Raw genomic sequence first — 26,833 nt, 5'->3', positions numbered from 1 at the left:
AGTCATGTCAGGACCTCCACTGCTCCCTCTGCAAGACACTGTTATGCACAACCTTAACTACATATTCCACATCCCCAAAAGTGAAACCCTTGCCCTTCAAAACCTGTATGAGCATTCCAGATACCTCTTCCATAAATTGCCCAACCTATTGACATCCTACTCTCATTTTGGTGCACAACTACCCATCAACTCCTATCCTTCCCCAGTGAACTCTCATGTCAACTCCTCATAGCACCCAGACCCTGCATAGCTGACCTTTTCATTTTGACACATCCCTCAAAACTCCTGCCAAGCAATTCCCAAAATCCAAACCCAAAAAGCTGTTATTAACCTTTACACTGAAAACCTCAATCCCACAGAACTATCAGTCCTATCCAAAGGCCTCACCATCAGCCCCACACCCATGTTGGGCTTATCAAAGACCTCTCCTTCTGCCAATCCCCACAGTGGAAACACTTCTTTTCCACCAGTGCCTCCAACCTAATCCCAATATTGAATCTTGTTTCTCCCACTTCATCATATGATCCAACCATAAACCTCCTCCTGTCCCACCTAAGAATCCCCTGGTCACCTTCCAGGACTTCGTTAGCTCCAACTTGGTCTCATCTTCCTTCCCCCAGGTCCCTTCCTATGAACAACCCCCTTTCGGCAGGAGAAATGAGCCATACACAACCTCAAAACAGATCCTTACCTAATCATTCTGTCTACAGACAAAAGCTCCACAACTGTGATGTATTGCAGTGACTGCCTGACAGAAGGCTTCCACCAGCTGTCTCACTCCTCCACATACAAGCTCTGCCATAGTGATCCTATCCCAGAAGTCCAGCATAACCTCTAATTGATACTGAAATACTTAGACCCATCCCAAGATCTCTCTCCTGAGACCATCTACTTCCTCACTCCAACAACACCCTACACACGCACATTCTACATGCTCACCAAAATCCATAACCCCCAAGAATGCTGGACACCCCACTGCAGCTCGTTATTGTCCTCCTACTGAAAAGATTTCTGCTTTTATTGACCAACACCTCCAGCTGATTGCCCAAAACTAGCCTATGAATCATAGATACCAACCACTTCCTTCACAGAGTCTCCACCATCCCTACCCCTTTACCTCCTGGATCCCTGCTCATCACTGTTAATATCACTTCACTATACACTAACATCCCTCATGCCCATTGCCTTACTGCTATGAGACATCAACTCTCCCTGTGTCCTTCAGAATCTACATTCAGTCTCTGATTCCTCATACACCTTACCGACTATATCCTGAGACACAACTACTTCTCCTTTGAGGGGAAGGTATAAAAACAAATTGTCGGCACAGCCATGGACACTCACATGGCAACCTCCTCTGCCAACCTTCCTAGCCTTGCAAAACCCCAAACCCTTTGCCTGCTTGAGGTTCCCTAACTATATCTTAACGATCTGGACTCAGGGCCAGAATGCCATATCCTCATTTCTTCACAACCTCTACACTTCCTCTCCCATCCACTTCACTTGGCCCTCCTCACTCCAACATGCCCCCTTCTTGGACATTGACCTCCAACTCTCTGACAGCTCTATCTACACCTCTGTCAATACTGTTAGGGCACAGAATAGTAAGGGATTGAAAATTAGAAAAAAATATTAAAAATCATTCACCTTGCTGCAAGCAAAGTGCGCTCATGCCAGAGGCAATGTGACAAAGAGTAACTCCCAGAGGCAACTGCTGCTATTTGCTAGCCCCAAGCACTCCACACTTCTCATAGAAGGCACTCTTCTGACAATGTAGAGGCGAGTTCCAGGCCAGTGCCATCGAGCATGGGAATTTAAACCACCAGAGTGATGAACATCTGGCACAACTTGATTTGCCGCATATCTTCTTAATGGCTTCTCATACTTATCTTGAGCTAGTGGACTAGTTGACTGAGTCCTAGAACTTCTCCACTGATCTCTTGTTTGTTTTCTTTAATTATTCATTTGCTCATGACCCTGAGAACTATGCAGTTCTCTGGAGTTCATCAGTATTTGGATTATCACAAAGCTGCAGGCCAGACTTGGCTTGCATAATGAAAATCCTAGTTCCACCATGGTGAAGGCTGCCCCTAAAGTGGCCACAGGCATTTAGGATGTCATCAGTGGCTTGGTGGATCATGCTTGTTATATGAGCCATCCAGTTTTGGATGTTCAAAATTGGCCAACTGACAGTACAATAATCCATTATCTCTGCTGATCCTGCATCATGGTGGCTTCTTGTCGAGGAGTGGTTTGTCTAGTCAAAGGATCCATACTAAGAAATAGTAAAAAAAATGGCTCTGAGCACTATGGGACTTAACATCTACGGTCATCAGTCCCCTGGAACTTAGAATTACTTAAACCTAACTAACCTAAGGACATCACACAACACCCAGCCATCACGAGGCAGAGAAAATCTCTGAACCCGCTGGGAATCGAACCCGGACGTGGGAAGCGAGAACGCTACCGCACGACCATGAGATGCGGGCTAAGAAATAGTCACTGGAATGTAAATCATCAGTGACAGTCAAGGATGTAAGGGTGCGATAATAGATTTTTTTTTTCATCCTCCTGTCAAATTGGGGAACATGGGTACTGGTTGATGGGCACAATGGTTCCTTCAGACAGATTTCACAGACCTTAGTATCCACTGACATGTAGTCGGCTACAACTGAGGTTAAATGTTCAAAAATATTTGTAATCAGTTTCTTAGTTGTTCTGCTTTCTGTTTCACACTTACAGTTTGGTGATGACAGTTTGCATTTAACTGTGGCAGACACACTAATGGATTTGTCTTTGCCTGTTTTTTTTTTATTTTAGAAATGCTTTTCTGTTCACTTACTAATAAGTGTGTACTTTTTTTAGCTGGTTCAGGTTACTACACTCTATCACTTGCCTCTATTTGCTTCCACATGTCAACTTTTCATATTACTTTCTTAATTCCAACAACAAATTATGTTTAAAACATGGCTGTTTCATTCTGAAACTTGGTATGAACTTGTCACTTTTATTTCCTTATTATCCTTTTTGTCTAAGTTCAGAGAAGAGTGTCAACTCCAACCAGTGTGGTTCTCCCCTCGCAAAGATTCATACAAGGTGTGTACATGACTCCAGGTTTTTCTGTGAAGTCATTCAAGCTGAGAGTTCTCTCTCGGTGTTCTGATCATAGCCAGAATGACGGCTTCCTGTGTGCATTTGCTCTACCCCACTCTATGGCAGAAGACATTTTTTCTGATGCTTATGGTGCACCAGTAGCCTTAGTAAATTTCACACGTCATGGCTGAAACCATTCACAGTTCTCCTGTTAATACCTATCAGTTGTTCTCCTCCACACAGAGGCTGTATACTTGGATCAGCTCCTTAATTCTTGCTCAAAAATCCCTATTTGATATAGTGCCCTTTTGTCAATAAACCAAAGTATTTTTTTCCCCTAAATTACTCTTAATAATTTACCCAATTTTAAATATGGGGCTGCCCTTTCTGAGCGCACATAATAATCAATGAACTGTTTTTAAAGTCAGAACTGCTCTATTTGATTACAGTAGGCAGGATTTACATATTTATCTGCAAATCACTATCAAGTGCATCACACATACTGTGGCAGAAGAATAGTCCCTTGTATGTTTTGAATGGCCACATTTTTGCCTGATACACATAACAAACACAGAATGTGTGCTTTGACTTTCCATTCAAATTATTATTAACAAAAAAGGAATTATACTGCACAAACTAAGTTTAAACCATCTTTAGAAATAAATGCACTGTACTGTTTTCCACATACTAAAGTTGTGTTGCATGTTCCAAGAATGTTTTTTTTTTCCTGGTTTTCTTATAAAATTTTTACCAACAACAACTTAAATATGAAATGACAGTAAAAAGGACACGGGTTATATTGCTAATACAACTCTTAATGAAAAAAGTATAACAATGCACTCAGGAGAACTGAATTAAGGATTTCTGCTGTAATGGAGGGGGGGAGTGGGATAGAGAGAGAAATAAAATTAGAGCTCAATTTGTGTCATTTTGTCAGTAACAGTTCTTCTCCATTTAGCTCCAGTAGTAGCAGTTTTGTTCAAAGCCAGAAAAAATTATCATCATCTAAAGGCACTAATGTGTTCAGTAAATACAAAACTAACATTCCACTGAGTCTTTACTGATGGGTTACAAACACCCATACAGTGTTACTTCAACATTTTATTCAATTTGGTACAGAATAAAAAACTGTCTTATACAAAAATATCTTTCTTTTACATTCAAAGGTCTTACATGTATAGCCTGAGCTATTACATCTTACTGTATTAAAAGGTGAGATACACTTCCTGGTCTGGAAGTTAAACACTTTCATTATTTCTTGTTCTCTGCACAGGTGACTGGACAGCAAAATTGACATGCATTTTAATGTCACAAACATTACTTTCTATACTACCAGAGATGTGATTACATACACTGTATTGTTTCAGCTGATACACTGAACAAGAGCCATTCTTGCAACTGGGGAACTGTAAGTACTTGATGCTATTTACTGGCAAGTAGGGAACAATATTTAAGTCTTTAACAGAAAGTAAAGGAATTTGCACAAAAATATGTGAATAACTGACATTACTATGAAGAATTGCAGTTTCTGAGTACCAAAACTAATGAGATGATTAATATTTGGTGTGATGTCAAATGAAAATTAACCACATCTACTCCAAATAACTAATTTTCTCATTTTCAACAAGAGAAATGACCTGTACAAGGCATTTTACAACATTTTTCCACTACGTGTGCAAATTTCCATGCAAGTTTTAACACTTGTAATGTGTACATCACAGGTAAAAGTTCACAGCTCAGACACTTAAACAATGTCAACAAAAATAAATAAAATAATTCTATATGAGAAACTGGTACAACAGAAAGACATCTGAAAACATTCACAAAATAGAGTGAAATGTAATGCAATGATGTGTGAAAATTGTGGATCACATTATGCAGTCGTTTGATGAGTACACACACAGTGGACAAATGCCTACCAATTTATTTCATTAGCTCCTTATCACTCAAAAGAAATTACATACAAAATAGACAGTAAGCAAATAAAACATATGCTCATTTTTCCAAATCTGATAGACTTATTGACTGTGCAGGATACTAAAAAACTGTCACATTTTTCTCTTTCCATAACTAAACAATTTTATTTTGCATTGTTACATCGAAATAACTCTTATGACCTTAAAATGTGTCATTTATTTTGTTTACTGCTAGCCGTCTGTTAAATTAAACTGCCTCTGTATGTTCATATGCATTTGTTCTCTCCAAATTTTGGTATCAGCTACAGCTGAACATAAATACTTTAAATATGTAAACACGCAAATTTATAAAATAACATAAGTAACAACTACTATGACAATTTCAATTAGAATATTTGGCTAGTCAATGCAACAAGAAAAATCAAACAACATATTGTATGCCAGTTTGATGAAATATATTTACTACATATCACATTTCACTTGATACTTTAATCCAAATATGCACCAAAAAGAGTCCTCATTCTTTCACAAATTATGCCATTACATATATCGCCATCACAGACTGTTTCTGGACACTTCAAATAACTTTGAAATTCAATACTTTAAAACTAAATTTGGGGAAAAAAAGCTTTCTAATGGAATGAATTAATTAATTTTGTTATTCCTACTAATTAATTACATAAAGCCTAACAGTAAAATGTCTTAAGTAGTGACTGGCCATTACACAGTTTTCATACTGCCTATACTTGTTGCAAAAGAGCTATGTGGGCACATGTGTTACTGTAATCAGTTACTAGGCATATTACTGAGTTTTGGAAATGATAGTGACAGATGCATATTACTGAATAAATGTAACTGTAATGTTTCTGTGCCACATTTCATGATTAAATATGAAGTACCACCACAAAACAAAACATTATCAGAATGGGAAGGAAAGCACCTATGGCAACACTCATGTACCAGTCACTACTTAACTGTACTTAATCCAAAGTACTTATTTGTTTAAGGTACATTATCAGAAGTCTCAAGTACAAATATAATGTGATGTCAACATAACTGACAATACTCTTACTGCTTGTTATCACATGAAAATTAAAGTAGCAGTCAATAATCACAACTATAGTCATCTGTGATGTCACTGACAAAATTCTATCAGAACACTGCCCCACAGAGATTACTACCACATGAAGATATTTATGATGCAGTTTCCCATAACCCTCTCCCTAACACATACAAAAGACACTACATCAATAAAATAATATTACACAGTTAAATTTTACACTATCATGACATGTAAGTCACTGGGGTTAAGTAACTTTGTTCAGTAGTTAACTTCTCTTCTAGCACCATTTGCACTTATCAAAGATATTTGATTGTACTAACTCTGCTTTGATGGACTTCAGTGAAAATCTTTGCAAAATTTCAAGATGAATACCTGTTGTTATAAACACTGAAGCCAACACACTTTCAAAAACTCTGTTTTTCAAAATGACTAGAAAAGAATTAAATATATACAGCTGTACAACCAAAGCATAAGGACATTTACTCAATAACATAAATATATGGTTCCATAAGTTAAACTGTGTACTAGTACAAATAAGCATCACACATGGAATGGTTTTGCTATCACAGATGGACCACCTGTTTGTACAGAACTTACAACTGTAATCAAATAATTACAAATTATCACCATATCTACAAACCTAGAACAGGTGTGCCACATATTTCAGTTCCACAAGTTGCTGCTGTGTGTCATTTTAATGAATATTGCCAATTTTATATTCCATATTTCTTGAACATACAAAAAGATAACTGACACTGTAATATTAAACATACTTGCAGTTACTGCAGTTTTCTTCTACAGTGGTCAGTTTATGAGCACATTACATATAATTCTGATTTATTGAACAAGAATATTCTAATACAGCATGAAAAGAATAATTTTTATTCCAACCATCCTCACTTAAGAAACAGTGAGAATACAAACCTAAAAGAAACCATACTAACATTGTACTTTCACAAGCAAAAATTCCAAATTATGCAATCAGCTTGTGTAGCTGCCAGTCAGTTATAAATACCACATGGATGTAAAGAAAGGGATGCAATTATTTAATTTAATGAAGGTACAGTTTTTGCCAAAATATGCAGATTATCAATATCATCACATTATCTACAACTAAGAAAAGTGGAATGATGTGTTTATCAGTACACCATGTCCTTCATGCCTTCTTGCAATTTATTGTATGAAAATTGAGATTTTTATGATAATTATACTATTTTGAACTTTAAATTATATATTCATCTCTGCCAATAAAAGCTGTGATTGATACCTGACTATGAGAATACTAGGTCAAAACAGCAAATGGTGTAACAGACAGAAAGCACAAGGTTTTGACATAACACACTGAAAAAAAAGGGACATTTGAGGATAATCCGCTCTGAAACCATGTCAGTTTACCTGATACAGAAATCTACAAACATATGTGGTCTATGTTACTTCAATTATTCATTTTATGTGAAATTTAATCTTTCAGTTTACACACTGAACAGATCGGTCCATGTCATACAAATACTTAGATAAAACTAAAAATGTTATACACAATAGCTATTATTCCCATGTGTACCTTACAAAATACCAATAGAAGAAAACCATGTAGCCTTATGAGAAATGTTGCACCTGCTTATTACACAACACACTTAGGCCATGAAAGCTCAGATTGTTTCAGGCATAGCATCTTTAAAAACAAAAGAGAAAACTTTTACATACAAATACACATGACAATGGAAGCAGATGATGAGTCTTCCAAACAGAGCAACAATCATTAGAGTTCAATAGTCACACATCTAATATAATTGTACCAAAGAATGAAGCCCAGACAATTTGCACAAAGCTGTTTGATTGAACAGCTAGGAACATGAACCACTAAATTTAAAGAATACTAAATATTTTTTTCCAACAGGCTCCTGTGATGATCTACAACAACAATACTAAAATGTGAGATAGAATTACAATGCTTTCACTTCTAACTCCCTATAAGTATCTGGCAATGAGAAAAAGCACCAAAGTCAAATTATATCAATTGCACATATGTTGAAAAAGAACATCAACAAACAATACCATTAAAGAACAATATTGTATTGCCCAACAAAAGCAATAAAATTAAAGTTTACTACAATATTATTGGAAATAAATATTTGCCCATAGAGTAATACATATATCTTAAAATGTAATGTTACAAACATGTCATTGGTACTGTAATGACAACTGATAACTGCAGTCTGCTATTATCTACCTGGTCGGACAAAACTAGGATTAGAATACAGTAATGGTGATAACACACTGCTGAACCTATTGGCACCAACAATGAAGGGCAGCTGTTGAAGGAATGGTGTAAAAGTAGCTACAGGTATATACTCAAATAAACAAAACTAAACAAAATATAGATTGAATTGTACAGAAACTAAATTCTGTTTAAGCTGTCACACAAGAGAACAATCAGAGATAGCATTTTGTACCTCTGACTGCAAGTGGAATTTAAAAACTCATTCAAATTGATATTTGGTGGATAGTTGAATATTATGCAACACAGAATTTCTCTTTGTCAAAGAATCCAACCGAAGATCAGGAAATGTCAGTCTGCTTGAGAAACAGCTACCTGAAAAGAAAAAGGTTCCAGATATGAAAAAGGCAAAATCTCAGGAATTAGGTACTCATAAAATGATGGGCAAAGCCAAATGTCAATGGCTAGTTTTGAAAACAAGTTTTAATTTCATTGTGCATGTAGTAGTGGCAGTACTACTACTACTACTACTACTACTACTACTACTACTTGCACAATGAAATTAAAAATTGTTTTCAAAACTAGCCACTGACTACTACTACTACTACTACTACTACTACTAGTAGTAGTAGTAGTAGTAGTAGTAGTAGTGGTGGTGGTAGTAAAAGCAACAAATGGGAATATAGGTTACAATTATATCTTTCACAAAAAACCAGAACCACAGGGAAATACAATTTGGTACTTTTGTTAAATTACTAGTTAACAGAAAGTCCAACAAGGTCTCACTTGAATTCAGCTTCCTGCTTAAATACTCCGTGGCTCCTAAGCCCTATGAGAGGGGGAGGGATGGTATTCTATCCCTGGAGGCCCAGACTGCTGTAATGTGTCCATCTCATACATTTATCAAACATTTCTTAACATGTTTGAATGTAAGAAAATGTGAGCATAACTTTTAGAGTTTTAATTTATAGTGAGAAGAATGTAACCTTCTCTGTTAGAAAAAGTACTCAGAAAAGGTAACACCAGGCATTCAGTTATGGACTGTGGGTCTCCTTTAGTAATGAGTTAGACTACCTTCCATATTACTTAGCTCACTACTGCACAATGAACCAGAGGAAGGCAGAAAAAAGCCACTCTTTCATGTAGTGTCAGCTTTCTTTATTGTCTTCTTTGACATATTGTTGTAAAGTTGGCTATGAGTAATTTCCCTTTGTTGGGATAGTTAAACTTCCCTTCTCAGTGTTCTTACGTAATCAACAGCCAAACACAGCACTTCCTGACATACGTTTTGGTTTTACACAATGCCACGTGCAGTACTGTGTCCACTGCATGGCGTCTTATTGGTTACTTTCAGAATAGCTTTGTTGCCGTCAAGAGCTCTCTGTTGTGCCAAGAAATCCAAGAGCGTGACACAAAATTTTACAGTGCTGGAGGTACTGCCTGCTTGAAGAAGCTAAGCTAGATATTTTAGTTTATTATGTTCAGCATCTAATTCCATATAAAAAACAAAATAAAGATATGTGCAACTGCTGGACATTTTTTTCCTTTATCAACCACATACTTTTGTCCAACGGAGGATGTGTATTCATCAGCCAACAGCTGATTAAAATCCAGCATTGCCAGCATAAACAACCACCCACAAGGGAACTGTTGTACAGCATCAACAATTGTTGCTTACATCTAATATTGTAGGACAGGCAATAGCCTTCCATAAAACACCCACTTCACAGGAATCTTGACATGTCATTGTTACACGTACCAACATGCACTCTTACACAGCAGAATGCTAATTCCTTCTCTTGAATTCATAGCAGAAGAAGGAACTATTTGATCGTCCATATTATTTCCTCCAGTGGGTGCATCTGTTGAATCATCTTAAAGGCAGTATGGGAATCACAGTAGACTTCTCTCAGTCAAACCTAGTCCACTACAATACCTTCAGGATTACATATGGTTATCATTTGAAATGAGAACCAAAAACATGTTCAAATCTTTATAATTTAAAACAGGGGCGGACATTTAAATAGTCTTTGCGTGAGTTGAGAAACTGTCCTATTTCATATATAGCATTATGATCAGGGAAAATGTCTGAAGCATTTCTGGAGCAGTACTGTAACACACAACAGTAGATTTTTCACACCTGACAGCGTGTTACATGTTGCACACATTACCAAATTCAGTTGCCACACTGAGAAAGTGCAGTTGTGAACTTAACTGTTTGCATCTGCAGAAGTCCTGACTGCTTCTCTCAGTGTTTGGTTGGGGATGACAAAGCTGGAGTCTTGATGACAGTGATTGAGCAAAATTCTCCACAGGTGTCTGGCCAGGAAGATCCCATTCTTTATAACAGTATTAACAGAACACCTTCAGCTTCTCAACTGACATGTTTCTGATTTTTTACCTCATAGTCCATGATTTTTTAAAATGGTTTACAATGTTTGGACCTCCTCACAGCAACAACTGGTAACACTTTGGTTCAATTACAATGCTCACAACAATACAATCAGGTTTTAGCCTTCATAATTGGCTGTTCTTGAACCCTTGCAGATCAGACCTTCTGTCTTAGACTGCAGAGTGGAACTTGTCACTCTATCAAGTTTCATACTATTTTCTGAGCTGTCTGTAAGATTTTGTCATGGATTTATTGGCAGTGTGACAGATCATGTTGTTGTTGTTGTTGTTGTTGTTGTTGTTGTTGATGATGATGTTGTTGTTGTTGTTGTTGTTGTTGTTATGATCCATATATTCTTGGATGTTGTCTCTATGTTCAAACAAAGATAACTGGTGATACATTGTAGAGTTTATTTTGCTGAATACCAATCTCCGTAGTTTAATATTGGGTGCTCCTATGTCTAGCAAATATATCTAGATCAGGAAATAGTCACAGGACCCTTAAAACTTCACCACTTTCACAAAGCAATTGGTTTGAGGGTATAAGGAAACAAAGAAATGCCAATGGCAGAGAATGACTATCATACTGCAAAGTGTCTGCTCTGCTCCATGTTCAGGAGATACACATCCTCTGACAACAGGTGGTTCTTAATAGTTCAACATACAAAGGTGGAATGAGCAGGGGAGCTGTATATAATGTTACACAGACCCTTTTGAATCTTCCAACCCACCAGTAGACAGGCAGAGGGAACATATAGTTATCTTCTGGTATAAATTCAATGTAACACTCTTCGCTTGTAGATTAATGGTGGGAGGAGAGGAGAGAAGGGGGATAATGGTATGTTCCATGAGCAAAGATGGCTATTGTTCTTATAGTTTTGCCCCAGCTGTAGCTGCCCTTTCTGCAGTGGTTACAATTTCTATTAACACAAGTGCATAACTGTACCTTGTACTATAAATACGAATTATTCCATATGTACCCAGAATCCATTTAATACTCCACACATTTTATTTTACCCCATCTTTTCATAAGGTGGTGATGCTACAATGGTTACTGTGTTGTTTGTGGGACTTACTGGTTCTGCTATATGGTTTTAATATAAATATCAGAAGTCTTGGATCTCAACTTCATGATTTCTGCAACAGTTTACATAAATGTATAACAGTTAATAAGGTGTTCTGATTTCATATTCATTTCTTCATGTTTTTTCACGTGATACACGGTCCTTACATGAAATAACGATAAGTTTTTAGCCAAATGGATTAGGAGCATGCGTCATTTAGGTGAAAGAAGCCAGCATTTACAAGTTTGGGCAAGACTGATGAATTGAAGGTAGATGTAAATGTAGCTCTGTTTTCTTGTTCATCATTCGCCTTTTTCGTTATATTTATCACTTCTCTGAAATTTTTCTATTATCAAGCTATATAAACCATGAAGTCTTGTCATGGATTTCTTGTATAACATGTTCTTGGTGTATATACCATGTGAATTTGGGAGATGTTCCCATACCTTGGCTTCCCTACCATCCATGCTATGTCAAAGATGAGGCCTTCTTCTGGTAATTCAAACTCATTGCTCCATTCTATAATTTTGTTCCTGACTTACAAATGTTTTGTTGTGTTATACACAGTTTTTAAGCTAGCTTGTTCCTTTTCCAACATGAATGAAATGAAATTTAATGTGTGAGAGACTGTGACCTCCCACTGGCTGCAAGTCCTTTCAGTTGATACCACTTCAGTGACTTGCATGTTGATGAGGATAAAATGATGATAAAGACAAGACAAGACAAGACAAGACAAGACAAGACAACACAACACCCACCATCTGAGTGGAGAAAATATCTGATCCGGCCAGGAACTGAATCTGGGCCCCTCCCATGATAGTCTGCCATGCTGACCACTCACCTATTGCAGTGGATATTCCCAACTGAAATCCTGCAATTTTTTTCTGTTGGCTGGGGATAACATTAGTGAACATCTTTCATATTACAGAGATAGGATTGACAGGACTCTAGTTCCTCCTTTCTTGTTAAAATAGAAAAACTACACCATCGTTCCACAGTGGAGAAACTGGTTTACTCTGTACACATTCAGTAAATAATATTGTAAGTCCCTTTTGCATTACTTTTCTTCCAGATCCAACACTTTCTATCAAAACATCGTCTCCTGATACCTCTCCTTTCTTCATACACTGACTGGCTTTGAACAAGTTCCTCTTCTGGGATTACTTTTGGAAAGTCTTCATTTCCATTAGTACCGTATTTTCTCGAATCTAAGCAGCATTTTTTTCCGGTTTTTGCAAACCAAAAAACTACCTGCAGCTTAAAATTGAGTGCAAAGCAAGCGGAAGTTCTGAAAAATGTTGGTAGGTGCCGCCACAACTAACTTCTGCCGTCAAATATATGTAGCGCTACATAGGCATGCTTTGTAGGCACAAAGATAAATACTGGGGCCAAAACCTCTGTGTCAGTAAATAAATTTAAAAATAGGTGGAAGACCAGCTTTTTTTTCTCCGCCCCGAGTATCAACCACTACATTTTCATACATTATCCAATGAAGTAAATACAAATTCCGTATTGTTCATCTTCAAATGTAGCAGAATTTCAATGTACTACGAAAATCCGACTGGCAAAACTGTTTGGGATGTTTGTCAATATGGCCAAATCTACGTTCTGAATTTTTTCCTACCTGTGAGAAGAGATAGTTGCTAATAGGAGAAGAGATGGTTGCTAATAGGAACGTGATGAAATGTGAATCACATACAGTATTCTCTTCGCCATAAGAATAATACGAACATAAACATTTTGCCATGTATTCTTTCGTGTTTGCTGCTATCTCATTTAAATCCTGTCTGCCTAATAAACTACGAAACTAGAGTGAGACAACAGCAAACGCGGAAGAATATACATATCATGTCATGTTTATATTCGTATTATTCTTATTCCTAATAGTGATACAGTCAAAAATGAAGCACGGCAACTGACTAGATTTTTAAATCTAAGATGACTCGAATTTCTGTGCAGAATTTGATGTACTAAAGAAGCGGCTGCAAAGATTTTCAAACGGAGAAAAATTTTCGCCTAACTCTCATTCAGAACATGTTCTACCATACGCAGTCTATTGTTTGGTTCTTATCGATCATTATCAAAGAAAGTAGCAGTGTAAGTAACAACAAATAGCAGTCTCTTGCCATTGTTTCTCTAACGAGACGATTCCTCTTTTTTTAATTGTAAGCGGCGGTAGCACGCACAAAAGCAAGCCATGCCGCGAGCGGCGACAGGCCGTAAACACACACTATAAGAATGCGACAAACAATGCATGACACAGTACAGTAATGCATTTTCAGCTTAGAGTGACGTAAACACCTATAACAAAGAAAACGGCACTTATCAGATCAAAGCGAAATAAGCAATCGATTCAAACCAGACGAAGCAAGTGAAAAAGGAAGGGTACCCGTATAAATACGGACGGAGTGCCTGACGCATAGCAAGGGTTACCTGGTAAAGCTTAACTGTTAAGCTAACGACTCGAACCAAACTACTGTAGGTGTATCGTCATTCATTCTACCTAAATTGTGTCTCATATTACAATGGACCTACTTTGTTTCGATTTGGAGGTGCGGCCTAAAACGTTTCTATCTCCTTGAATTTCGCGTCTCAAATTTCAGGTGCGGCTTAGATTCGGGAAATTTTTTTTCCTTTATTTCAAGTCTCATTTTTTAGGTGTGGCCTAGATTCGTGTGCGGCTTAGATTCAAGTAAATACAATAACTATGTGTGTTTCTGATCCGTCTTTCAAAATACTCAAAGAGTTAAAGAAATCTTTTACCGCTTTGTACAATTTTGTCTCTGTTGTTGGTTACATTGCCATCTGCTATCTTAACTGATGAAATAATGTGTCTATCCAACATAAACTTCTGTTCTGTCTTCTTCATACTATCTGTATTTTCACATGTTACCCTAACCAAATTTTCACTATACTCTCACATCTTCTCACAGATATTTCCAAATAGAATCTGCTGAAGTAAACAAAACTATTATTTTCCTATTATCAGTTGTTTGAAACTCTTGTATTCTCTTTAACAGCTGTTTCATTTCACCTGAGTTTTTATTTTCATTTACCTTCCTCATACCTAAAATATGTTTTGCTGTTTGTGTAGGTATTTGTTGACTTATTGCTACTGTGTAACTATAACCTTAATTTACCAGTATGTTTTACTAGTTTAACATCCAGTATAGTTCCCTATACCTAAAATAAATTCCCATAACCTACTTTTCTGACTTCCTGTCTGATTAGCCAGAGAGAGAGAGAGAGAGAGAGAGAGAGAGAGAGAGAGAGAGAGAGAGAGAAACTATGCTAACAGCAATGAGTTTAGGTGGGTACTGGAGACCAAAAGATACAGTGCACTTCTTAATTTGCTTGATGCTAACTATGTTCTGTGAAAGTTGGTTGCTTTCCTCCACACAAAGACAATTCAGAATATTTTTGGAAGCTTGTCATATTATGATGCTCCTCTGGCTCTTTTGATTAAACAGGCCAACGATGGAAAAACTTTTTTAGGGTGGGAACTCCAAATATGATACTTAAAAAACTTTATCACCCACCATTTCTTCACACTTTACAGTTAAATTTATTAAATTAAGCATTTTTTTTTTAAAAAAATTAAAAGCTTTTATACACTTAAAATAATTTTAAAATGTGTAATAAATGTAGATGACATTGGTAGCACTGCTGAAAGACATTTGCTGGCAAAAAAAGGTCAATTCTATTTTTGTGTTAACAGATGGTTTTTTGTTTACTGTCGACCTAACCTCACATTCCCAGTTCCTGTACATGTGCTCAGTACAATGTATAATCGTGGTTGTAAAAAAATCTGCTGACAGTTTTTTCCTTATTTGTGGTGAATTTGTGATTAAAAAACACTAAAGAAACATTACAGACTTTGTGAAAAAGGCTTATCTATCACACTTTGGATCTAAACTTGGTGATCAAGATAAAGAAAGCTATGAAAGCCTAGAAATAGTGCTAAATAAATTAGGCTATTCTGCTCATGGATGATATATGGCGATCTAAAAGTAACATGCATGCTCCTTGGTCAGAAAGGTGGCTTTACCAAATTTCAATGTTTCTTGTGTGAATGGGACAGTATGGCTGGGGATCAACACTGGTGCAGAAAAAACTGGCCTGTGATGGACTATTTAAAACCTGGTGAGAAGAATATTCTACATAAAAACCTTGTAGATCCAAAAAAACGTACTCCTATCACCTCTACATATAAAGTTAGGTCTAATGAAACAGTTTGTAAAGGCTTTGCCTAAAGATGGACCATGTTTTAAGTATCTCTGCCAAAAGCTTCCACACCTTTCAGAAACTAAACTAAAAACTAAAAGAAGGCATCTTTGTCAGACCTGACATTAGAAAATTGATGCTTTATGTTAACTTTGAATCCACAATGACCTTAAATGAGAAAGAAGCAAGTTTATCATTCAAGCAAGTCATTAAAAAGTTCTTTGGACATGAAAAATACCCAGAATATGTATCTATTACAGCTACAATGTTAAAGAATTTTGAGACTTTAGAATGTTTAATGAGCCTGAAAGTTCACTTTTTGAACAGTCACCTTGATTACTTCCTGGACACTATGGGACAAGTTAGAGAGGAGCAAGGAGAGCATTTTCACCAGAACATTAAAGTGATGGAAAAATGCTACCAAGGCCACTGGAACACCAACATGATAGGGGACTACTGTTGGTCACTTCACCAAGAAGTTCAGCAAGTGACGCATTGTAGAAAAAGCTACGCAAGAAGCATCAAAGAAAAAAGAGAGAGACAATACAAACCAATTCCAGCTGACAAGTGAAACCTCTATAAACACATATCATTGTTTTAAGTACCTTACTGTAAATACAAACCATGCTTATGTTATACTAAAGCATTGATTAATTTCCCCATTTACCATATAGGATAAGATTTTTATACTATGTAATAAAAAGTATATAGCTCAGAAACTATGGGCGATACAAAAAAACTAAGGCTAGATTTGGATTTAGCTCATGAAAATCGAACAAATATAATCCAACTGCTCTCTCTCTCTCTCTCTCTCTCTCTCTCTCTCTCTCTCTCTCTCTCTCTCTCTCTCTCTCCCTCCTCCTCCCCCCCCCCCCCCCCCACACACACACAAAATCCCTATCTATGTTCCCACACTATGGAGAGAAAGTGCACAAATTAGTTATCATATATAAAGACATGTTATGCTACTGAATGTCTTCTACACTGACTCTACAACATAGTGCAGATGGGCAAAAGATCTGATAAAACCATCACAACTAAAAGACCACATTCTTAAAAAGCAAATTTCTACTAGATAATTTAAAGTATAAGAATAGTTGTTGAGAACTTTTTACTTAGTTGACAGGCTTACCCATATTAACATCAAAACCATTAAGATTACCTTTGTTGTGACAGTTCTCATTTTCCATCCCAAGTTCTCAGCTCCCCACCAATAAACAGAAGATTTCTTGTTGGCAAAACAACATTACTGAGCTGTTTATTGTAAATATTGCTTAACTCTTCCTGAAGGACTGGTAACTCCTTGAAAAGAGAAAGAATGAGGATTTATGGGATGTTTCATAAAACAAAGGAAAACATGTAAGTAATAAGTAATCTGAAAATAATATATTTGAGAAATGAATATGTAGGTGTGTGTGTTGTGTGTGTGTGTGTGTGTGTGTGTGGGGGGGGGGGGGGGGGGGGGGGGGAGGGGGGGATAGATCAGTCATTGTACACTTGCACACAGACAAGTTGTTTGTAGAGCACTCAACTGTCTGCTAAAATAAAATAAATGTATTCAAAATTTATAAAACTGAAAAAAATATAAAACTTAAAAAATATACATAAGATGAAAACTACAAAGATTGCAGAACTGTAAATATGGGCTATGCTCCAATATACACTGTTAAAACACAGGCAAAATGCCACTGTGCAGGATGAAAAACAAAAGAGGAAAATGTGTCTCATTGATGATATTAAAATTTCTTCCATACTTATTTAGAATGATGACTAGACACTTCAAGAAATTTTAATATTCATATCACAAATATCTACCACAGATAAAACATGATAGCAGCTTCACTTTTGTGAATTCTCTTGAAGGAACAGGGAATCGTGCACCAACAAACTGTAACTTATTAATAGTGCATTGAAACTGATTCACTTCTCCTAAGTGATTAAAAGGAGGTGTGGCACAGTTAACTAGAAGGCATCATCAGGCACACCTGCTTGAAAGTCAGTTCAAGCCATAATTTTTCTCACTGATTTACTGTTTTCTGCTTCAACTGATCTGCCTCTCTGAACATTATGGTTTGGGAATGCAAAATGTTACAGAAATTAGGTTAGTATCTCACTTCTCTAGAGCATAAATAGAGAAAGGAATTCCTACATTCATCAGAAATTATCATACATGTAAGAACATAGACATTAACACATACTTTATAACAGCAAGTGTATACCAAGCACCCACAGAAAGTTTTAATCTATTCACAAACTACCTTGAAGAAATTACCTACTTATTAAAAACAAATTCCGCCTGTAAACTCAAAAACTAGGGTAGCAAATTGCTACAAAACCACCACCGATAATATCTTTATAGACAGGTCTAATTAACAAAAATGTTATGGAATCAATAGTCAATTGCATCTAAGAACATAACATGCATGTCCTTATGTTAAATGTTAATATTAATCAGGATACAAAATATACAAAATCTGAGTTCGGGAGGGTAGTCAACAAGTCAAAAATTGAATTGAAGTGACAAAAATACTACAGTGAACATGACATGAATGGAAAGTACAACACATTAATTAATTAATTAATTAATAATCTTATTTGAAAACTATAGTGTAATGGTGAGACACTGGACTTGGGGAAACAGCAGTTCAGATCCCTGTCAAGCCATTCAGATGCATGATTGCCATTTGTGAGCATATTTTTATCCCATTTAGCACAGTATTTGAACATTTAATGCAACATGCTGCTACTAGAAATTTGCATTGAGGTATTACCACCAAAGCAGATATTTGTTGCCAGTCAGTCAGTTAGTTTGAGTTTGGGTCTGGGTCTGTTCAAAGACAATGCTGGACAGAGATGTGAAATGAGTTATGCAGAATTTTGTAACACTTCTGCAAGTCCAATAAATTTTGCTGTTATATGAACAAAGTAATAATTTACAGAAGTGTGTTCAATCTGGCATCAATTGGAAGTTACTTTTGCCTGCAATGTTAATGTGTATGGTCATTTCAGTATTATTCACAAACTTAATTGTGCCGCTTCCCATGAAGAAACAGGTTGACAGTCTATCTCTGATGTTCATAAATAGTATTTCATGATCAAATAGAAAAATAATCATAATTTATTTGTTGAATAATGAATGATCAATAATGAATGCTGGCCACACATGGATGATTAACTGTTTAAAGGAATCATAATCATTCTTAAATGTACAGTGCATTGGTTAATCTAATTCAAGTGTCATCAGAACATTCTCTAGTATCATTCTGAAATTATTGAGTGGTATTCGAAAACTTGCCTACTGCGTATATAATCGGGATTTTCAACAATGATATTGATGTCTGTATATGGACCATCCATAGGTAAATTAGTTAAGTTATTCTAATACTCCATGGATCATAATTGTGACCTTATAGCACATTTTCTCAACAGAAAATATGACAATGAGCTGTCTATTCACATGATGTTTCCAGCATGTATTATTGATAATTCACTATTTAACAAATAAATTATTATTTTTTTCTATTTGACCCTGAAATACAATTTATAAACAGTGGAGATGTACCATCAACATATTTCTACATGGGAAGAATCACAGTTCAGTTCTTGAATACTACTGAAATTCATCACTAATATTGTTACATGGCTTGATTAATGACCACGTACATCATCATTGCAGGCAACAGTACTTTCCAATTACTACCAGATCCAACACACTTCACTAAAGTACTATATTTATATACATACAATGATTAAATACATGCAGATGCACAAATCTGTGATGATAGTTGCTAAACTTCATAATGTCAGCATGCTCAACTATTTAAAGAGCAGTGCACGGAAGGTTCTAGGGTGAACACCACATACAACTCTTATTACACACTTCTGTGCCCCAAACAATTTTGTATCTTAATGACCAGCTATCCCAGAATATGATGTCATAGTACCTCAGTGAATGAAATTTTCAAGTCAATTATTTTACATTTTCATCTCCAAAATTTGTAATCCAGAACCTGTGTGTTTTAGATCCATAATATGAGGGTTGCACTGCATGTTCTAAATGCCCAAGAATTTAGAAAATTTTGTTTCACTTATTAATTTACCCTTGTGAATTATTTACAATGATGTGATCATTTCTTGCGCAGCACTTAATTGCATGTATTGAATTTTATCCAAATTCAGTTACAGTCTATTTGCAGTGAGCCAGTTGTTACTTTACAAGAAAATATGATTTACATTTTCAAATGCTGAAGTTCCTCAATTAGGCTCGATTATAGTACTTGCACTGTCAACAAAGTGAATTATTTCTGATTCTTAGATATGATAGACGAGCCATACGACCCAAGATCAATCCATGTGGTACAGTTTTAGTGATTATTCCCCATTCTGAAGACGATGATTCATTCTTTACACTTCCTGAGTTTCTTAATACAACACTCTACATCATTTGAGTTGGATACAATGAAAACCAGTTACTAGCAACATCTCCAATAGTATAATATTTGAGCTTCTTTAGGAGAATACTGCGAACTACATAAGAAAATTCTTTTGAGAAACCACAGAAAATACTAGTGGGCAATATTTTATCATTTAAATATTGTATAATTGGATCTGTGAATTGAAAAATAATGTGTTCTATGGAGAGACTCTTTTGAAAGTCAAACTGAGTATCCATTCTGGGTGAGATTCATGTGTAAATAACCTTTCCCAACACCTCTGAGATGGAGGAACATAGTGGGCCTTGTCGGTGATTATTATGTGTCTTTCCACCTTTTTAAAAAAGTTGTCTGGCCTTAGCACACGCACACACGTGTCATATATATATATATATATATATATATATATATATATATATATATATATATATATATATATATATATATATATATATATCCCTAAGGGAAGTCTTTCCGCTCCCGGGATTGGAATGACTCCTTACCCTCTCCCTTAAAACCCACATCCTTTCGTCTTTCCCTCTCCTTCCCTCTTTCCTGAAGAAGCAACCATCGGTTGCGAAAGCTAGTAATTCTGTGTGTGTGTGTTTTGTTCATTGTGCCTGTCTGTCAGCGCTTTCCCGCTTGGTAAGTCTTGGAATCTTGGTTTTTAATATATTTTTCCCACGTGGAAGTTTCTTTCTATTTTATTTACATTGTCATTAATTTGAACCCAACAATTACGTCTGTTATTGTCTCTGTTGCATTTCGAAATCTTCTCTATCATCTTACTTTCTCTTTTTGTTTGTACAAGTAGTTTCACTTTGTATTCATCTTCCCTTTTTCCGTAATCTACCATACATTTTATCCTGCCTAATTATACTCAATAATACGTAATTTACTTCCAAACCATAACCTAAAAATTTTTAACGCTTTCAACATAACCGCTGCTATAACATCCACTGTTCCAAGTTTACAAACATTTCGTGTAAACTTGTAAATACTATTTCACAGCTTCAGTTCCTTTCACCCATTAAACAAACATCTCAGTTATTTCCAACAACTTTCGTTTTATGTCCATTCCCGTTTCTCCCACATAACCGATCATTTTTTAGCAGCTTCCCACAGGTTTAAACGTTATTATTTCTTCATCAAACAATTGTTAGCCTCATTCTCATAACCTGCAGGTACACAACCAGTACTTTGAATACATTTACACACATATTTTTCGAGATTTTATTCGAAAAATTTTTTCGAATTTTATTTTTTCGGAATTTTTTTTTCCAAAAATTTTTTCGAAATTTTTTTTCTTTTTTTTTCGAAATTTTCTTGAATTTCCCCACCCTTTAACGTGATCTGGAGACAACATAACTACCTAACCTTTGCACCCATTGTTGTTCACCAACCTAAGTTCAGCACAAGATCAACATAGCTCATCTCAAACCAACACTTTTTCGACTTTTTTTCACATCTTTATGTCTCCATATATAAATTTCTATTTACTTTCACTTTAACCTCATATTACCCTTTCCACCTTCTAATACCATGTCAACCTCACAACATCCCTACAACGACCCCATTAAATTTTATTTACATTCCCTCCGCAAACATGCCTTCACCCTAGCCAGATTACGCTCCCATATTTTATTTACTCAGGCTTGTCTGACATTTGGCATTACCCCCAAAGGCCTCACACTTAAAGTTCCCATCTCTGGCTGCAATCCTTCTTTCCATCAGTCCTTATACCAGTTCCAAACAACACAATCCATAGCCCTCACCCGCCTAATCCTTCACCTATACATCGACTCGGCCAATGAACACACCCGTCAACTCCTATCCCAAATCAAAGTCCTCAATCTTTCCTCTCCCACATCCACACCAGCTGTTCATAGCATCCTCCTACAGGCCAACCGCAAACTAGAACAGCATGCCACCTTCCACCTCAAAAAACTATCCAATCTCCTGGTTTCCCACCTCCGGAAAGGCAACTCACTCACCCTCCACAACCTTTCCAACAAACCTCAACCTCCTCTCATTGCACACAGACCCAGTCTCTCCCATCTACTCAATCTCCCACTTCCAGCTCCACTCCCCCCAACACCTCAAAATTCTAGTCAACACAATCTGGAACCACAACACCCCAATTCAGTAGTTAACCTTTCCTCCAAACCCCTCTCCCAATCCGAAACCTCTGTCCTATCCAAAGGGCTCACCTTCAGCCCCACTCCAAGGTTCAACCAAACTGCCCTTGTCAAAGATTTACTGTCCTACACTCGTAGTCTCTGCTGGAAATATCACTTTGCCACGAAGAAAAATAATCCTGATCCAACTCCTAATGATCCAACTCCCCAAGACACTATCCAAATTGAACCCTGCCTGGAACAGTTCCGTCCTCCATCACAGCGGGACCCACTTCCTCTTCCTCAAAATCAGCCTCTCCAAACCTTCCAGGAATTTCTCACTTCCAGCCTTGCCTCTAAAATGAAATATGTCTGCTTGTGTCTGTGTATGTGCGGACGGATATGTGTGTGTGTGTGTGAGTGTACACCTGTCCTTTTTTCCCCCAAGGGAAGTCTTTCCGCTCCCGGGATTGGAATGACTCCTTACCCTTCCCTTAGACCCACATCCTTTCGTCTTTCCCTCTCCTTCCCTCTTTCCTGAAGAAGCAACCATCGGTTGTGAAAGCTAGTAATTCTGTGTGTGTGTTTGCGTGTTTTGTTCATTGTGCCTGTCTGCCGGCGCTTTCCCACTTGGTAAGTCTTGGAATCTTTGTTTTTAATATATATTAATTTCTTTGGCATAGCATGGAGTTATTGTGATTAGTATAAAGCATTGATTCTTGCATGTATTCTATTGCTTTAGTCCATGAACTGTCCATGTTGATCTTCTGGGCAACTTCAATCAAGTGGTAATTAAAGATGTTGGCCATCTGACTGCTGTAATTTATTGTTTGGTTGTTTTCTTTAACAACGAGGTTGTCACTGTTTTTAACAGACTTCCCAACTTCTGTTTTAACTGTAGCCTCTGCAGATTTTATTTTAGATGAATTATTGATTTCAGACGTTATAAACCAGTTTTTAAATTTTATAATCATGTTCTTGCAACATTTAATAAGCCCTACTTCTCTGTTCTAAAAATTTCCCTTTCCATGCACAAGATATCTGGATTCCTTTTGTAATCCAAGGCACTTTTGAGGTCTTATTAGTGCCAAAGCCTTACTGTTTCTTCGGAAAATCACCTGGTAAAAACTGACTGAAACTCATCTATACTCACTTTATATCTGGTATTGACATCTATCACAGTAATTGCATCCCTCCTGTCAGCTTCCTGTAGGGCTGTCTTGAAACTTTTTGCTATCTGTTCATTAATTACTCTTACTGTTTTCACACAATACCACTTCATTCTAATCAAATATGTTATTTAGTATGGTTAATTGTTCATGAATGCAATAATTCCAGTTCCACAGAAAGCAGGTATTGACAGGAGTGAACATTACTGAATTATAATAAGTTATTGTTGCAAAATACTTATATGAATTATTTACAGTAGAATGGAAAAACTGGTAGGAGCTGACCTTGGGAAAGGCCAGTCTGAGTTCTAGAAAAATGTCCTAAGACTTATCTTAGAACATAGGTTGAAGAAAGGCAAAGCTACATTTATAGTATTTGCAGATTTAGAGAAAACTTTTGACAATGTTGGCTAGAATACACACTCTGAAATTCTGAAGATAGAAGGGATAAAATACAGGGAGATAAAGGTTCTCTACGCTTCTACATAAATCAGACTGCAGTTATAAAAGTATGACATCAAATGGAAGCAGTAATTGGGAACGGAGTGAGACTAGTAAACTGCTTACCCTAAATGTTATTCAATCTGTATATTGAGCAAGTAGTAAATGAAACCAAGGTGAAATTTGGAAAGAGAATTAAAGTTCAGAGGAAAGGAGTAAAATAATCTGAGGTTTACTGATAACATTGCAATTTTGTTGGAGAAGGCAAGGGGCCTGCAAGAGCAGTTGAACAGAATGGATAGTGTCTTGCATAGAGGTTGTAACATGAATCTAAATAAAAGTAAATTAGGCTGAAGGAACAAGATCAGGAAACGATACACTAAAAGTAGTGACTGAGTTTTTCAATTTGTGCAGCAAAATAGCTGATGGCCAAACTAGACTGGATATAAAATGCAGGCTACCTACAACAAGAAAAGCATTTCTGAAAAAGAGTAATTTGTTAACATCCAATATACTGTAAGTGCGACGAAGTAGTTGTGAATTTGGTAATGGATGGAAATGTGCTGGGTATAAAATTCTAGAGAGACCAAGACTTGAATATAGCAAGAAGGTTCAAATTGATGTAGGATTCAATAGTTATGCAGAGATAAGAGGCTTGCAGAGGATATACCAAGAGGGAGAGCTGCCTAAACCAGTCTGGACTGAAGACAACGATAACAAGCTACATATCATAGTCAGAGAGGCCATTGAAACTGGATAAACATTCATATAACTGATTAAATATTCACCCACAAAAGTGTTTTCTATTAGTGCACTAATGTCCTGTTTAGTTCTGGTGGGAAAATGTAACAGCAGAATTCATGTTATAATCGTTAAAGTAACATTTCCAAAACATTTCTTTTACCTGAATCTTACAGAAAATTAATATTAAATTCTCTATAGACTCCCTTTTGTTTGCTAAGTGGCATAATAATTATTCAATGTTTTAAGAATATTTATAATTTTTCCAGCGGGAATCTGTATACTGTGACAATTATAGATGACTTTTCCAGTAGCAGCAGTTTGCAAGCATAGATTTCCAATTGTTCATCTCTGCAGCAGCTATTGTTATCACTAGATTTGAACTTGATTTTATTTTTCACATACATGACAATTCCTTCTTTCTCCATATTTTCCCTACAGAAATGGGCTGCTAATTACTATTTCTCTATGTTTAACATATGGATTCTTGTATTTACACAGTGCTCAAACACATGTAGTATATCAACTTCCTTTTGTCATTCTAGACTGTGTAAATAAACAGATAAGAAGTTCAACAACTTTATTTTTGAATCCTTTAACTTTACGTTGCAGCATGGTAAGGTTAGGCACATAAGTTTAATTTTGTGTGTGATAATTCTTTTAACTGGATCTCTCTTAACCCTTGAGCACATGGCAGTGTATTTTGTACACGCTACTCAAGTAACCATGTATGAGTAAAATCACAGTTTAATCTTAATTTAAAAAGAGAAATATATAATAAATTTACATTATATGAGCTGAAGCATTGTTTAATTACATCACAATAAAAAAACTTTCGTAACATCACTCTGTTCCTGCGTGCTAGTACTAACCCACAATAATAACCCACTCTAACCCAGTTACATCAGATCCCAGCCAAACACTTACTCCGTTATCATCTTGTACGTAACAGCCTCATTATGGGATTTTGCTGCTAGCTCATAATCTGGCTAATTTTCTAGCACAGATCGTAAATTTTTTCTCACCTAGCATGCTGTTTATTTTATGTTACTTCTATTCACTTGGATGTATGATAGCACAGATTATCACTGTGGTATGCGAAGCAGTAATGAAGGAATAGGTATGGATTCAGAATCGTAAAACAACAATGGAATGGTACAAGAAAATGTTCTTTGTGGTTTGCGCACTTTATAGATACGCGCACCTGCTTGAGGGTTAGAGTAATCTGTCTGAATGAGTTATTTAACCTAAAAAAGGCCACCTCTCACAGATATTTTACCATTGATGACAGTACCTTCCTCTTCACACCCTCCCTTCTCCCCATCCCCCCTCCCCTCAGCCAACGTTTTCAGTTACTGGTCCAGCTAATCTGTGTTCGTCCTCCTGTTAAGGTGTGTCCCATGTCTTATATATCCCATCCTCCAACAGCAACAACTGGCACAGAATCAATGTGAGCCCCATCCAAAATTATTGCCTTTTTGCCCCTTCATTGTTACCTATTTCACATCCCCCCCCCCCCTCCTTCAACTACTATATTTCATTTTTTGTGGCCTCAATCTCTGTCTGAGGGGTGGAAATCTTTGCCTCTTGTTCTGCAATCTTCCTGTCTTTTACATATGTTCTACATATCAATGTGAAGGCCTCACTAGGTACCCCTCCTTCTGTCTCAGTGCATTTTCCCCACAAACTACAGTTTACAGTTCCCAATAACTACCACTCCCAAACTGTTAACTAACCTGTGGCAGCATACAAATTGGTCACCAATAGTCATACTGTTATAAAAAAATTACACAAATATAGGTTTCTGTACAGTCTGTACATATTAGTCACCTGTTAAAGTTTCTTTTGTAAGCCACGTGGATGATATTAACTGTTTGTTGTGTTACAGTGTGATATTACAATACACACAAGTTGGAGTGCAATGACAAAATACAAACTGTAAATCCATATCAGTCACAGCAGC

At 36.5% G+C, this 26,833-nt stretch overlaps 1 protein-coding gene across 2 annotated transcripts in view; it reads right to left on the bottom strand.

Annotated features, from left to right (window-relative positions):
- Positions 1-4,132: 4,132 nt before the first annotated feature.
- The window catches only part of LOC126298908 (protein FAM91A1), a 148,089-nt gene continuing 125,388 nt past the window's right edge, over positions 4,133-26,833 (bottom strand). For both annotated transcript variants that reach the window (XM_049990450.1, XM_049990451.1), the window contains 2 exons: positions 17,132-17,271; positions 4,133-8,665 (listed from right to left, as the gene is read on the bottom strand). In XM_049990450.1, the coding sequence (XP_049846407.1) occupies positions 17,149-17,271 (123 nt within the window). In that variant the 3' untranslated portion in view covers positions 4,133-8,665; positions 17,132-17,148. The remainder of the gene's footprint in view (positions 8,666-17,131; positions 17,272-26,833) is intronic.

This window comes from Schistocerca gregaria, chromosome X, assembly GCF_023897955.1.
Source record: "Schistocerca gregaria isolate iqSchGreg1 chromosome X, iqSchGreg1.2, whole genome shotgun sequence".
NCBI classification, from domain to species: Eukaryota; Metazoa; Arthropoda; class Insecta; order Orthoptera; family Acrididae; genus Schistocerca; species Schistocerca gregaria.
The sequence above is the reverse complement of the archived record's forward strand: the minus strand, read 5'-3'. Positions and strand labels throughout refer to the sequence as shown.